Source organism: Miscanthus floridulus, chromosome 6 (assembly GCF_019320115.1).
Source record: "Miscanthus floridulus cultivar M001 chromosome 6, ASM1932011v1, whole genome shotgun sequence".
NCBI classification, from domain to species: domain Eukaryota; kingdom Viridiplantae; phylum Streptophyta; class Magnoliopsida; order Poales; family Poaceae; genus Miscanthus; species Miscanthus floridulus.
Window position 1 is genome coordinate 13,422,238 of NC_089585.1, and position 15,414 is coordinate 13,437,651.

The following is a 15,414-nucleotide window of genomic DNA, read 5'->3' on the forward strand; positions in this document are numbered from 1 at the left end:
TCGGCTGAGCAAGTTCGGCTTGTTTTTTTCCAGTCAGAGTAGTGTTTTTCTCTCACAAAATTTTAACATAAACAGTGTTTCGAGCATGAACAATGCTTATTTTATCCCAGCCGAACGCTCGGATAATTGAGAGGTGTCATAGGTAGTAAAGAGCATGAAGAAAAACAGTGTGTAGTTAGATTTCTCTTTTTTTCCATAGGAATCATTTGAACTCCCCTTCCTTCAAATTCAAAAGTACTAGCTAAACAGCTTTTATGAAAAAATCATTTTACCGTTGTTTTTTTCCTCGAAACAAATGCTAGCCAAGCCATACAATGCATATCACCCCGCGGCCGCGCCGCGTGGGTCCCGCCTCCCATCCCAGGTGTCCTGGACACGAATTATATTAATCATTAATCAATAGCAGCGTAACCTGTAACGACCCTGGTAGAGTATTTACCTGCCACTGGCCACTGCCACGGGGGCCGGGGCCTAAGCGCGTCCAGCTCATCATCATCCCACCTCGGCGGCCCGGGGCCCGTCGTCCCCGCGGTTTAAAGCGCCCTCCACTCTCGAGCACCACCACCGGGCGGGTGTCATTTCAGGCCTAATCTCTCTCTGGCCTGCGCTTCGTTCGTCTCCGGGCGGCCGGGCGGGGGAAGAAGAAGACCTGGATCCATCTCCTCCTCGGTAAGCTCTCCCACCCCTTCCGTCGCTATTTGAGTTTTTTGGAGGCTCGCCGCGCGTCTTCCTCCTGGTGCCGCGGACTTTTCTGAGATTTCGAATTTTGAGCACTGTCGCTTAGTGTTGACGCCACGCTCATGGCGCCCTGGAAACAGGGCATGCTGATTTCAGGCGTTTTGGAGCGCTGCTGCGGCTGGTTTGTCGATTGACTTTTCCTCGGTTTAGATTGACCTTTAAATCCCCGTCCCTTTCAGCTGGCCATCGGTCACCAGAGTACTCGGCTCTTTGATTATACTGAGCTTTCGTAATCCGTTCTATGTGGAAAACTTGCTTCGAGCTACATGTCACCATTACAAATCCTCTGGAGTCTGTAGTATCTCCCTGAAGCTGCAAGACTCATAGCGATTCGTGGTACGTGCAGCCTATTTTGAACTTGTTTCCTGCTGTGCGATGGGCAGATGGGACTTCTAGGGGAGATCAGTCTGATGGAGGGCAGATTTTGTTTTTTCAAAATTTGTTTGGATGTGCTTCGATATATTTTTTTCCCCTCTAGAGCACACGTAGGGTGACCATCCTAGCTGGTGCATGTGCCTATTCACAGCTATTGGGTCAGGAGACCTGCAAATTGTTGTATATTTACTCATATCAGATCAGATCCCTTTATAACCATTAACTTTGGGGAATTTAACTGTATGAAATATGAATGAGTTTTCTTCCAAATTTTGAAGCATTTACTGATATTTTGGGCTTCTTAAATCTATGTGCAAGGTCCTCGCCCTTGTATATTACATAATTTCCTACAGATATTTTTACTTATCCTGAGTGCCTAGCTGTGTTCTTCAATTATTGCCATCTTCACATGCATGACAAAATTACCTTCAAGAAATGAATAAATAATGTACAATTTCCAGAAATACAAGATAGGTGGATCACTCCTGGTCTTTCTTCAAATCCGCAGTTGACATCAGAATGTACTAGATTATTCCTACTGTGATGGCCCCTCTGCCCCTCACCCGATGCCTGCGGGGGCCAGCCATGTTACGTGGATCACAAACAATTTTTTTTTACTAAATTGACTAGTCTCAGTCCTCACTCATTGATTGGGTTCGATATTGGTTGACAATAACTGAAGAGCTTGTGGTACACTGGTACTGCAAGTTTCAGCTTGGGCCCTGAAATTCTGATCCCTGTGGGGACAGAACAATTTTTCTGTCAATTTATTTTGGCTGTGCAAGTTTATTCAAGTCCATTGAATTAGGCTCTCTTACCTAACAAGGGGCCGAAGGGAGAAGTAGCTGCGACATCTTTTGTGCTGTGGTGTGTGATAGCCAAGTCATAGCCGTACATAGCCTGCTCCATGAATGAGTTTCCCAACTATATTCGAGCCAAAGAGATTGACGTACTTCATGTTTAGACATTAGTCCATCTCAAACCTGTTTAGTTTACCTTGAGAAGGCATAGTAGTTTTATGCAACCACCTTACTTATCATTATCTAAAAACACCTCACTTATATGTCTGTGAGATAGGCAATCTGTGTCAAACTAGATGTTTATTTGATCATTTTTTCATGGCAGATAAATGTGTACAATAAGCACTAAATGGCCCATACTCATTAGTCTAAAGCTGTTGCATCATTCATAAAAGAATGTACTTGTGTTTTTTTCGCACATCAATGACTTAAAACGAGGTACAGTTGTATCGTCACAGTGAATTTTTACTTTGTTTTGACCTCAATTTTTTTTTTACTTTGTTCCCCAATTCCACCTTGGGTTGCTGATGCTGATCAATTTTCTGGTCCTGAGCTTTCTGGAAAGCCATCGCTGATTGGTTCCCATCTCTTTGTTAACCAATCAATGTTTTGGTCCCTGCATTTTGGAGGTTGATATGCTGAGCCCTTTTCATCCTCCTCTAATATATGCATGCAGTACTATTCTACAGGTAGGCAGTAGAAGATCTGCTTCCTACCCATATGATTGCAAGTTGATCCATCGGAGTTAACCTTATGCCATGCACGGCTTTTGCGCACTCTGTGTTTTTTCTTTATCTGTGAGCGATGTTACTGGTTGCTGTTTCTTGTTTACTGTCACCATTATTCTAACAGTTCTTTAGTGGTGACATTGAAAATTTTTACTCTGTCAATAATAATACTAAGACTAGCCCACTTGTTCTTCTGTTCACCGTCAATCATGTTCAGGTCAACTAAGAGGAGATCTTATTTTGGTGACAATGAAGCGCATGCATAGAATGCAAACGAGAAAGTCCCATTCATGGTGGTGGGACAGCCATATTAGCCCAAAGAACTCCAAATGGCTAGCTGAGAATTTGGAAGGTAACAACTCTGTTTTTTATTGAATGACAGCATGTACTGACACTTCTGTTATTTGACAGGAAGAGCAATCTGCAGTAACTTGTTCAATGTTCATGTATCCTGCAGTATAATAATAGCACAAACTTTCCTGACTTTTTCTTTTCTGAATGAATAGAGATGGATAAGCAAGTTAAAGAGATGCTGAAGCTCATAGAGGATGAAGGTGATTCTTTTGCAAGGAAGGCTGAGATGTATTTCCAAAGAAGGCCTCTGCTTGTAAATCATGTTGAGAATTTCTATCGCATGTACCGTGCTCTTGCTGAGCGTTACGACAACGTGACTGGGGAATTGCGCAAGGGTCTTGCACTGCAGTCTCAAGGCTCTGGTATATCCGAAACTGATTCCGAGACACAATCAATTTCACCATCTCCAGAGCCTAACATGGAACAGAACACAGCAAAACCGAAGCGCAAAACAAGAGCAGTTGGCTTCGATGTGTTCCTTGGTTCTGGTGGAAGCTCAGACATTTCCAAGAAGGGGAGTGATGGATCATCATCTTCTTCAGATTCTGATTCAGAGGTTGATGAGGCAAGTGAAGAAAATGGCAATGGGATTTCTTATATAATGGATGGACGGATTACTGAGCTAGAAGATGAGCTTCAGGAAGCAAGGCAACAAATTGAGGCACTTGAGGTAAAGAACATGCACTGCCAATGTGAAAAACTTGAAGAGAGTCTCAAACAAGTTAGCAATGAAAAGGAAGACTTGGTAGCTGCAATTCTGGCAAGCAAGAATGAGATCGAGGATCTAAAACGAGACATGGCCTCGACTGCAAAACATTTTGAAGCCCAATTAGTGCACCGTGGCCATGAGATTGAGAAGTGCAAGCAGGAGGTTGAGCAAGTTTCTGAAAAGTATTTCCATGAGAAATCCGCTCTTGAATCTGAAATTGAAAGGCTCCAGGAAGTTGTTAAGAATTTTGAACGGAACCTAACAGAAGTTACAGGAGAGAAATTGCAGCTTGAGGCCCAGGTAAAGGAGCTTGAACAAGTTTCTAATAACTTAGATGATTCTTCTGCAGAGATTATAAAGCTACAAGAAATAATCAAGGATCTGCAAGCAAGATTGGAAAATGATTCAAATGATAAGGGTGTACTTGAGGAACGTGCTATGGAGTTGGAGCAAGTTCGTAGGCAGTTGGAGGATTCAATGGCTGAGGCTAGGGAGCTACAAGCTACAATTAAGAACCTGAAAGACGACCTAGAAAAAGCTCTTCAAGAGAAAACAGAACTTCAGAATCGTATGAAGGATGTGGAACAGGCAACCAGTGACCTAAATTCCTTGGTTGCTTCCCTTGAGGGCAAGTTGACAGCCACAGAGGCACAGCTTGAACAACTTCACGTGGAGAAAGCAGAAGCATCCCTTGAGAGTGAGAAACATTTATCTGAACTGATTCAAGCCATCGCCCATCTTAAGACGGAGATCGAGCAGCTGTCTTCAGAGAAGGCTGCAGTCGAAAACAAGGTGTCCGTTCTGCTGATTGATGTCACTACTCGTGATGAAAAGCTGAAGGAAATGGACAACCACTTGCATCAGCTGCACCTGGAGCATGTCAAGCTGATCGAAGAGGCAGATATTGCACGGAAAGACGAGTCAGGCCTGCGTTCACGCGTGTGTGAGCTCGAGGACGAGATTGAGAAGCAGAAGCTTATTATATCGGACAGCGCAGAGGGGAAGCGTGAGGCGATCAGGCAGCTGTGCTTCTCGCTTGATCACTACCGCCATGGGTACCAGCAGCTTCGGCAGCTCCTGCAGGACCACAAGAGGCCCGTGGTGATGGCAACATGAGTGAGCAGCGTGCCCTTCCTCTGGATGTTGAAAGGATGTCGAAACTCTGAAGTTGGCTTCTCAGTGTTGTGCTGTCTGACGATGTAATTTGAGCTGTCTCCTTCCCGTCTTCCTATATAATATAATTTGAGTGAAGCTTGTGCTTTTATTTAGTTACTTGAACTGTCGAGTTACTCGTAATCGTAATCTGTGGTGTGTAATGTAATGAGCTGCCAATGGATAATCATGGTACTCCCTTTATTCGTTCTGTTCGTGTTCATTGTTGGTTGCTGAAGTGATCTTTCCAGCTTGGAACGACGAATGCTTTGAGTGCTCGGAGATACAACTAATCTGAAGTGATCAGATTAGTTGTTTGATTAGTGCTCATAGATACGCCGTTCTGCAGCCTGCAGGCCCTGTATTACTGCAGCTATGCCTCTTCACCTCTACTTCAAAACTGAATTGGTTTCGACAAAGAAGTTTGTCTTGAAAATCTATGAAAGTTCGACTCATTCATACGTAATACATTGGTGATGAAACTAAACAAGCATGACGTGTGCATTAACTATTCTGAACGCAGGCCGGCGATCAAAGACAGTATCAGCAACTCTGAAGACTGACCGCTATCACCTATCAGACCACCTATCAGACTGAATGTAGATGCAGCGCAAGAAACACCAAACACAAGCAGCACTGCAGCAGTTAACATCAGCGCTCGGGAAATGACCTCGTGGAGTCCCTGTGACATCTACCTATCAGGCTATCACAACTTATGCAGTGATAGTGATTCAGCCTCACGAACTCTGAAAGTCTGAAACCATTTGACACGCACTCTGGACAGTGGGCACTGAAGCTAAACAGGGTTCAAACTCTGGCAATCAAACCTATGAACCCTGTTTGAATACTTGCAAACACTGCACAATGGAAGGACTGGCTCAAGCAAGCAAGAAAACATCTCCAGTGATACTTACACTCGTAACTGAAAAGTTAAGTTTCTCGATGTATAAACAAAAGGTCAGGATTGATGGAAAATTAGTGAAAAACAAATAGGTGACATATTGAGCTGTTAAGTAACACAACTTATACAAGCATGACAGAAGAGCTTTTCAGTAGCAAATTGTGATGTTACTTAGTACCACATATGGAATCGGGGGAAAAACATAATGACAACAGGGAATAGGAAACAATATGCATGCAAGGACAGGCATGACATAATCAGTATTCACACACAAGAAACGACAATGAGATCCGAAAGTTAAACGCACAGCAGATCTCAGGTCCAGCTGAAACTCAACAGCAGAAGAGTCTAAGATTTAGCAGTATTATTATCTTCTATTATCAGTGTCCTGGGTTCGAGTCGTGGTCTCCTCGCATTGCACAGGCTTGCCACTGACACCCTTCCCCAGACCCCGCACAGAGCGGGAGCTCTCTGCATTGGGTACGCCCTTTATTATCTTCTGTTATCACAAATTAATAACAGTAATACAGTATGATATAAGCAGTAGTTGAACCCATCATTGAAATGGAATGCAAGAAAAATGATGTGAAGCAATCAGAACAAGCAAAGCAGTTCACAAGATTTTCAGACTGACTAATCATATTTTCAACAGCAAAATCAAAAGGTTTTAGTCACTCAACAAAGTGATTAAACAGAGAAAGTAAATGGTAGCATGCACTTTTTCAAGAAATTATCAACCATTGTGGCGAAAAGGGATGCACATTCAGCCATATCAATTTTCACATTGGGGGCACAAGGAAATGGTACAGACTACCAAATCCATTAACAGGAATCTATTAGCTTCTGTCAGAACACTGGAACTGAGCCAAGAACGTACAAATCGTAATTGCATGGCCAAACTCAGACATGAACAAAACAACAAAAACAGCCCAAAGCTAAGCTCAACCAATTCAAAGACAGAAACAACTAAGGAATCCATCAAGAATTGCTCTAGACCATTAGACAAGACACACTGCCCTCGATCACCATCACCTGATTAGGCATCCCATAGAGCAGAAGAGTCAACTATCAAGCATTTGCTACTTCAGTTATACAACAGTATGATACAAGCAGTAGCTGCTGTTCGAATCATTGAACTCGAAGACAAGAAAAATGATAGTACTATGAAGCAAACAGAAACTTTATCAGAACAAAAACTGTCAGTCAGTTCACAAGATTTCAGAAATTTTATCAGAACAAAAACTGACAGTCAGTTCACAAGATTTCCAGAGTGACTAATCATATGTTCAGCAGCAAAACTTAGAGGGTTTTTCTTTGCCTTTTTAGCACTCAAGAAAATAACTAACAGAGTATGGAACTTCTGTCATGCACAGATGCACTATTCCAAGAAACTAGAAAACATTATGTCAACAAGTTTATACCAAAACCCTGCAATTTTCACGCCAAGATGCCCGCTCAGCAGTATCAATTTCCACACTGGGACACAAGGAAATGGTATGAACTGCCAAATCAATTAACAAGAATCTATTAGCTTTCATCAGATCATTAGAACTGAGGTGAGAACTAACAGATAGTAGTTGCATAGCCACTTTCAGATGCTTAGTTCATCACAAGTGAACGTAGATCAGAACAGGGTTCTAAGAAAGCGAAAGACAGAAATAACGAAGGAATCCATCGAGAACCGATCCAGACCATCACACGAGATGCAATATCCTTTGATCAGTTCCAAGAATGCAGAAACAGAAACGACCAAAGAATCCTTGAAGAACCTCTCGAAGAACTGGTCAATACGGGGAGTCGGGGACCCCATGCGGGCGCGCGCGCATGCCCGCGCCCCACCGAAGACGAAGAAGACGACGACGATGCCCTTACGGGGACGACGCTGAATCTTCCTCTGGCGACAACGAGTGGGCCTGGGCCTGGAAGGTGGGCGTCGGCGTCGAGGAGGATGCGGCAGGGAAGTTGGACGCGGACGAGGAGGAAGCGGTGGCCGGCGTCGACGAAGAGGAAGCGGTGGCGGGAAAGGTAGACGTCGACGCCGCCGCGGTGGAGTCGGACGCTGACAACGAGGGCGAGGTGGCGGAAGATGAGGCCGCTGGGTCCTCCTTCAGAATGCGCAGCCGCTCCCGCCTTTGCTCTTCCGCCACCCGCTGCAGAGCTCGCCGGCCCCGCGCTTGCTGTTCTGCTCGCGCCGCCCGTTCCTCGCGGTTCCGACCTGGAGCCAGTCGATCCTGTGCCTCCCTGGCTACCTCCTGCTCTGGCCGCGCCGCCACAGCGGCCCCGTCGCCGTGGGGGCGCCCGGAGCACCAGCGTAGATGGGTGAAGATATGCGTGATGGCATACCTCCGCTGATCGTCGCACTTGGGACAGTGGAGGCTGTAGGGACTCGTCGACGACGGTTTAGGGGTCCCGCGGCGAGACATGGCGGAGTGGCGTGACCTCGGCTTGGGTTCACGGTGGGATTCGCGGTGGGATTCGCTGTAGGATTCTCGAACCAGGGATGGTAAGGCGGTTTGTGGGGCTCTGCGAGAGAAGAGACGGTTATATAGTGCTGAGATTGAGCAGTAGTGCCACCGACTCTCTTCTCCTTCAATGCTAGCGCAAGTCTGGCTGGTAGCTAGGAAGGGAGCCTTGTATAGCAACCGGTTCGTAGCCGTGCAATGCTGCGTGTTTTGGAACTCCGCAGGTACAGGTGCCTTCGACGAATATGACAGAAACGAGATGGTGAGTGCCATGCTGTTTTTTTTGCAAAATTCTTGGAAGAACCCGTAGACACTACGGAATTGTTTGGTTCAGCAAAAGGGAAGAAACAGCAATGGGGAACTCCTTCCCGTCGCTACCTATTGCAAAGCAATCGATACCGCCAGCAAAAGGAATAAGAGCTGCATTAGAGAAAATAATGCATTGACAAAAGACCACATGCACCTTGAATTGATGATCCTCCCTGATCTAATTGGTACACATAGAGTGTGTTTGGTTTGAGTAACGAGGTGCCCCATCATCTACTCATTCCTTTTTTTTTTGTTTCGGAAACTCAAACATGGGCGCGACCCCGCGCCCACGTGACCCGTGCCCGCTCCCATGCGACCCCATGCGGGCGCGTGCGCATGCCCACGCCCCATCGAAGACGACGAAGACGACGACGACGGTTAGGGTTCCAACGGGGTTAGGGAATCCATTCCTCGAATTTCAGTGAATATTCCTTGTGGGGGTAACTCCATCCCACTCAGTCTCCCAACCAAACACCTTCAAAGATGGATTTATCCCATCCATCCCACCTAGCCCCTCCAACCAAACACAGCTTAATAGTCTCTCCTGTGGCGTCCCGAGGAATCTGAAGGCCTCAAATGAAACTTTAAATGAGGGCCTAAGTTAAGTGTCCAAATAAAAACAATGACGACAATGTAAACTATAATATATTGTATAGAAAATAACATATTATGAACTAAGAGAAGATAAATGATGGATTAGAACTAGATATAAAGTATCTGACTCCTTGGTTTGCCAGTCACAACATGCAAGAAACATGATACATGAATGTATAGAAACCATCAATCGAAACAATAGACTGCACACTAGACTTAATTTAGGTCATTTAGGCTACACGAATACTTGAGACAGAGATTAATACACAATATATACTTAATGTACTTATATTAACAATGAGGCCCTTTGGATTCCGGGGCCATGATCGCACGGGCCAAAGGATGCTCTTGGTCCTCTCTGGCTCTCCCCATGTCCCTATTGTAAAGCTTCCCTTTTCACTGAAAATCCCATCAAAATCAAGAACACTATCCACAATTAGGGTTTAAGGAAAGTGTCGGTGTTAAACGGAGAGGTGTGAGGAGAGCAATAGGGTATGGGGTGCGCCATCCTCACAGTCGAAGCAGGGTCGGAGCTGGAGAAGAGAGGAGCAGAGGACATGCGGCGCGGGAGAGTCACACGTAGCGTACGTGCTGCAATGAGGATGGTGGCGATAGCGTCTCGACTCCGGGAACGGGAGGGTATGCAATCATTCATGGTGCGATCCACTGGCGGAGCGTGCAGCCCAAGCAAGGGCGGGGGCCATTTTGCAAGCATGTGCTGAATAAGAAGACACCTTGCGACAGTCCGAGAGCTTTGTAGGCTGGCAAGAGCTCTGTTGCGGCATGCCAAGTGCAGAGCCATCTGCGGTGAGAGATATATAGCCATAGAGACAATGCCACTCTGACGAAGAAAAGCAGAAGGGAGAGTGGAGACTGAATGTGGATTGCGTTGTTTGCCATGCTTAGGGATGGACTGATTGCTTGCTAGCTGCCATGACTCTGCACTATTATTAAGTCATGGCCTTCTATTTATATTTCTATTCCCTCTGAACAGTATATGGACTTTAAAAAATTTTCGCCACATAACTCCGCCGTTGGTGCGATCTATTACGTGCCAGTCCATCCAAACGTCTAACAAACGCTACCTGTTTACACTGTCAATGGTTGACAGGCTCAAATCGTTGAACCAAACAACCTCCTAGGTCCAATCAGTACCCGGGCGACCTAGCGTGGATGGCTGACGGCCAGTGGTTTGGGTCTGGCTGGATTGGAGCCATGCATGCACGATGAGCAAGGTGATGCGGATAACATGCATGACGTGTGATTTTCTTTTCCGTAATGAGATCGCACCGAGATTGTTTGGTTCACAGCGTGGCCAGCGTGGCCTAGGGGTGCTTCCCCAGACAGGTCTATCCGACCACCAGGCGCTCAAAATCGACGGCGTGACGAGCTGCCTGGCCTAGGTAGGTCAGAACCAAACAGCCCCTTATTATACGTAGGGTCCACCAAATGTATTTCCAAATTTAAGCATGCATGCGCCACAACATGTGCCGACGCGCGGATACATGTCAGGGTGCGATTCCTTGCGAGTTGTGACCCAATTTTTATTTCCCACGTGCCTCGTCTGCATCGGCTCTGGCTCAGGTAGTCAGGTTAAGGTTAGGGAAGGGAGTTGCTGGAGCAATGCGTGCGGCTCGATTCGATGGTGGGCGGCGTGACCGACGTGTCGACGACCACTGGTTGCCTGGTTGGGGTGGTGGAAGGGGCCTCCAATATCGTGGGGGCTGGAGCTGTTCGGCTGGCTGGTTGGCCGGCTTATTCGCACTGTACCTACAGTACTTTTCTCTCTTGCGCCGGCAGCAGCCACAGCCCGAACGGCTGGCTTACCCATCAGCCGACGGTTGGGCCAGCGGTTTGGTGGTTTGAGGGGGCCGGTTGGGCCAGCGGTTTGGGTGTGACGAGCGAGATGATGAGAGACACTGCTGACTAGGTTTGATTTTACCTGCTATATATGTGGTGTTCATGGAAGCCATGTAATGATTCTAGATTCGATAACATAAACTTGCCAGACAAACTCGCTGATAGAGGTGACAATGAATTAGCATTCAAATCCACATAGATAAATCTAATGAAAAAAAATCTAAGTACAAACCTATCCTAATACAAAGTTATTATTGTCTAGTCCAAGCTAATCTAATTTCTCTAAGTCTAAATCCATTCAATATGATACAATAATAACAAGCAATTACAACTAGTTGTTAATTCTATTTTAAAAGTTGGACCCCATAATTTAAAAGTTTGGATTCATACCTTCAAATTTTAGCGAAATTGATTTGTTCGAAATAAGTCAAATCATTGATTGCCCACTACTTTGTTTAGACCAGTGTGATTAGATAGATATATGTGGACTTCAGGTCGAAAGTTGGATCCTAGAATTAAAAACATCACGTTTAAACTTTAAAATTTTAGCAAAATTAACTAAAATTTATTGGAGATAACTCATTATAACTGCTAACTACTATGTGCAAATCAGTGTGACTAGATATATACGTGAGTCCCACATCATAAATTAAAAATATACACTTAAGGTTGGTCTACCTCTCAAGTAACCAACATCCAATGGACACTATTTTTAAGTTAATGCAGTAGTACAGAAACGGTTTTTATGGACGCTAGTTTCTTTTCAATAAAAACATATGCCTACAGAAATAGAACTATGGGCCCATGGCTATGAACCGCTAGTGGAGATACATCTCTACTGTCAATCTTCTTAAGGCTGCTGTCATTACAAATCTTCTATTTACATTGGTGGTAGGCTTAAGAAAACCGACAATGTGAATCCGATTTACACTACCGAGGATTTGTATTAGCAGTAACCTTAAGAAAACCGCCAGTAGAGATGTATTTACACTAGCGGTTTTCTTAACCTGCTGCCACTACAAATGATTTGAAATCATTTTTTTTGTATTTCTCAAATGACCTTAGACGGAGAAATGACCTAAACTAAAGTTGTAATATTAGTAGAGATCTAAAACTTTTTGGTTTAAACTTTTTTCATAAAATTTGTTTAGGGTCTCATATATGCATTATAATATTCATTAGAGTGAATACAAAAGTTATGTATTAGCCACCTAATCATAAGTTAGGGAGCAACGCACAGGGTCTAAGGCTGTGAGCTCGATGCTCAGTGACTGCACAGGCCTGTATTTGAAGCGAAAAATTGTATGACTTGTGATAGACGGTTCTCAAGTGACACTAGTGAAACATCTCAATTTTTATTGTTCTTTCACACTAGCAGTTCATGAAACAGCTAGAAAAAATCTAAAAAGTGCCGGTTGTACATTCAAATGATTTCTCTACTACATTGATGTCTAAACTAATGGATACTGGACTTCTTTTAAGTTGATGTCTAGTGGGTAATGAATTTTGTTGGGTTAAATGATCATGGACATTACACAAAACCACTAAAGTCCAATTGAAATTTGAAAATTTGGATTATCCAAATCCACCTCCACTCGCACAGATGGCAAATCAACCCGTGCACATGACACTCGTCACGACCTCACCCCAATCTACTAAACACGCTTCTTCGTGTCTGTCCCATGCAACTATGCAAGTGTTGGATTGGATGGTTGCCTTCCAGTAGGCCATGGAACCAACGGAAGCTGCTTATACATGCCTTGCTCCTGGGAGCCAAGCAAGCACAGCTCTCTCAAATGCAAAACGTGATTTTTCTTTACAGAAAATGATTGCGTGTCAGTGGCGGATCTAGGCTTTAGTTGTGGGGTCAAGTGACCCCGCAACTTTTGTCAAAATAGATTTATATCCCTTATAAATTTTACAATTATATATATTGCTGATGTTAATTGATCTAAATTCATCAAGCTTTACTTCACAAGTTTTCAATCCTGAATCCGTCACTGGTGTACCTAGTAGTGTAACTGCCAAAGTCCAAAATCACCGAGACATAGTACCCATAGTATTGGTTCTTGTGTCCAAAATCACCTGATTTTTTTATGTTAGGATTGGACAAAAAAAACTCGTTGAGCTAGCTTGGTGTCTCCTTTAAAAAAATACTCTAATTAAACTCATTTTAAATAAAAATAAGATAATTTTGTGTGACTTTTGACTTTGGTTCGGCTCGTTAAAGCTCGGTTCGAAGTTGTTTTTCAAACAATTCGTGAGATCACAATAAATAAAATTGTCAATCTTTTAAAAAAACTCAAAAAAGGTGTTATCCGCTCGTTATCCACCAGATTCAACACTCTGTCATCAAGTCATCATCAAGATACTACAAGGTACATAGTAACAGAGAGATGATGCCAACAAAGCTGCGGATAGAGTCACCAAGCAGTCTATTCTAGACAAGACTATGCAAGAGGCACTCCAAGGCAAAACGTTCAATTAGGGAATCTTTTGCACAATTTCTTTATATAATGGAATAAATTTAATTAATTCAAGAAAAAAATAAGTCGCATCATTTTGGAAAAAAAAACTTAAATATATCAAAGTACATAAGCATGCTAGTTATGCGAGAGTAAAAAAATAATAAGAGAAACTCTTAAAGGACTTAAAAAATATTATTCACTAGCGATGAAACTTTTCTACGATAATTTCACATTAATTGAAAGAGCTCTGGCTCTGCGGGAGGACGGGCACCAGGCACCAGCCAAAATGGCACGCGCGAGAGAGCAGGTATGTCCTGAGTTGGTCTAACGAGCTCACGAGTGCCTTGCTTGAGATCAAAGATGTGGAGATCGTTGTTGTCGTCAGCAAGGTAGACACACCCGCTCTTTAGGCCATGCTCCGCCGCAGAGCACGAGGCCGCGAAGCATCCGGGACCGGGACCAAGAAGAAACGCCGCGTCGCCAATGTCGGTCACCTTGCACCATTCCTTCTTCGAGAAATCCATCACGTAGGCGCCGACCTCTTCGATGCGCTCGATGCTGCTGCTGATGTAGAAGAGGCAGACGAGGAAGAGCTCTCTCGAGGATTCCAGCAGGTAGCTCTTCGTCGCTTTCAGCTGCGGCGCGTCCACGGCGAGAGTGGGCAGCGGAGCATCGAAGGTGACGAGCTCCAGACGCGGCTCCGGATCGTCGGCGAAGCTGAAGAGAGCGCCGATCACGTCTCTGGACTCGGAGTAGTAGAACGCCCCCTGCACGGCAGCCATGTCACTGATCACACCGCTCGGTGTGGGGCCTTTCTCGGTGGCGGGGACCTCGGTGCCCATGTCGTAGGACTGCTTCACCCACCCGGCGCCGCCTCTGATTCGGCAGAACAGAAGCTCCGGGCGCGTGAGGTCGTAGACGAGCACGAGGGAGTCCGGAGGATCGACGTCGTCCGAGACCGAGTCTGGAGGAGAACTTGTGGTGTCAGAGATTAGGCACCGGCACTGGTACGGCAGCTCGCCGTTCATGGAGGGCAGCGCCGTCTTCTCCCCGGTCTGCGGGTTCCAGAGCCAGCAGGATCCTGAGGCGGTGTCCACCATGAGCATTAGGCCTTGCTGAGTCTCCAGACACGTGTAGTCGCACATCTCGGGAACTCGGATCGTGCGCATGGAGCCGTCGGCGACCGAGAGCACGGTCTGGGAAATCTCCGGCGGGTTGCCGTGCTCGTAGTCGTACACGAGCAGCGGGAAAGACGAGGCCGCCGCCGCTAGCGGGCCGACATCCTGGGTGAGCTTGGATTCCATCTCGCACGCACCGACGAGAAAACGAGAAACACCGCGCCGCGGATCTGCTCGGCTCGTAGGTTTTGCTGTCTGATTGCCGTTTGGAGTCTGTAACACCACGCCTCGCCCCTTCTCTCTTTTAAAGGATCAGATTAGGGAAGTTATCCGAGTCGGAGGGCAAATCTCAATCCATTTAATACGAGAGATTCTGTAACGGACCTGGACTCGAGTTCGCTCCTGATCCGTGCAGGTGCCCGAAACAGGGCGGATTACACGGTGATGATGAAGGCGGGGTCGGGGCGATCGGTCGACGGTGGCGGCGGCGATCTGCGATTCTTCCGGTCCGAACGGCCGGACGGAAGCCGTGCGCCGAACGGCTCCCGCGTGATCTTCCCGCGCGATGCGCTTGCACGGCAGCGAGGCCCACGCGCGGCCCACATGCATATGCACGAGCGAGCGTGCGCTGCCCGCTGTGACGGGATTTGAGGTAGGTACGTATGTTTTCTTCTTCTTTTTTCTTTCCTTTTTCTTTTTCTTTTCTTTTCTTTTCTTTTCTTTCTTTTCCCTTTTTATTTTTCTTTTCATGATTCATTTTTATTTATATTCCTTTTTTGTTTTATGTAATTTTTTATTATTCTTTTCATTTTTCATTTTTATGTTTCTTTTATTTCTTTTCTTTGC

At 45.4% G+C, this 15,414-nt stretch overlaps 2 protein-coding genes across 3 annotated transcripts; one reads left to right on the plus strand and one right to left on the minus strand.

The window, feature by feature from the left end:
* Positions 1 to 472: 472 nt before the first annotated feature.
* LOC136461691 (protein NETWORKED 4B-like) lies at positions 473 to 5,060 on the plus strand. 2 transcript variants are annotated; one of them, XM_066460992.1, is made up of 4 exons: positions 473 to 669; positions 918 to 1,074; positions 2,859 to 2,993; positions 3,148 to 5,060. In XM_066460992.1, exons 3-4 carry the CDS (start codon positions 2,891 to 2,893, stop codon positions 4,818 to 4,820), a joined length of 1,776 nt encoding a protein of 591 aa, XP_066317089.1. In that variant the 5' UTR covers positions 473 to 669; positions 918 to 1,074; positions 2,859 to 2,890; the 3' UTR covers positions 4,821 to 5,060. The 2 variants fall into 2 exon arrangements, with proteins under 2 accessions (XP_066317089.1, XP_066317088.1); XM_066460991.1 differs by lacking the exon at positions 918 to 1,074 and having other exon boundaries at positions 474 to 669.
* Positions 5,061 to 13,659: 8,599 nt separating this feature from the next.
* Positions 13,660 to 14,842, minus strand: LOC136457666 (uncharacterized). The gene has a single exon (XM_066457687.1). It carries the CDS (start codon positions 14,752 to 14,754, stop codon positions 13,678 to 13,680), a length of 1,077 nt encoding a protein of 358 aa, XP_066313784.1. The 5' UTR covers positions 14,755 to 14,842; the 3' UTR covers positions 13,660 to 13,677.
* Between the last annotated feature and the right edge of the window lie 572 nt (positions 14,843 to 15,414).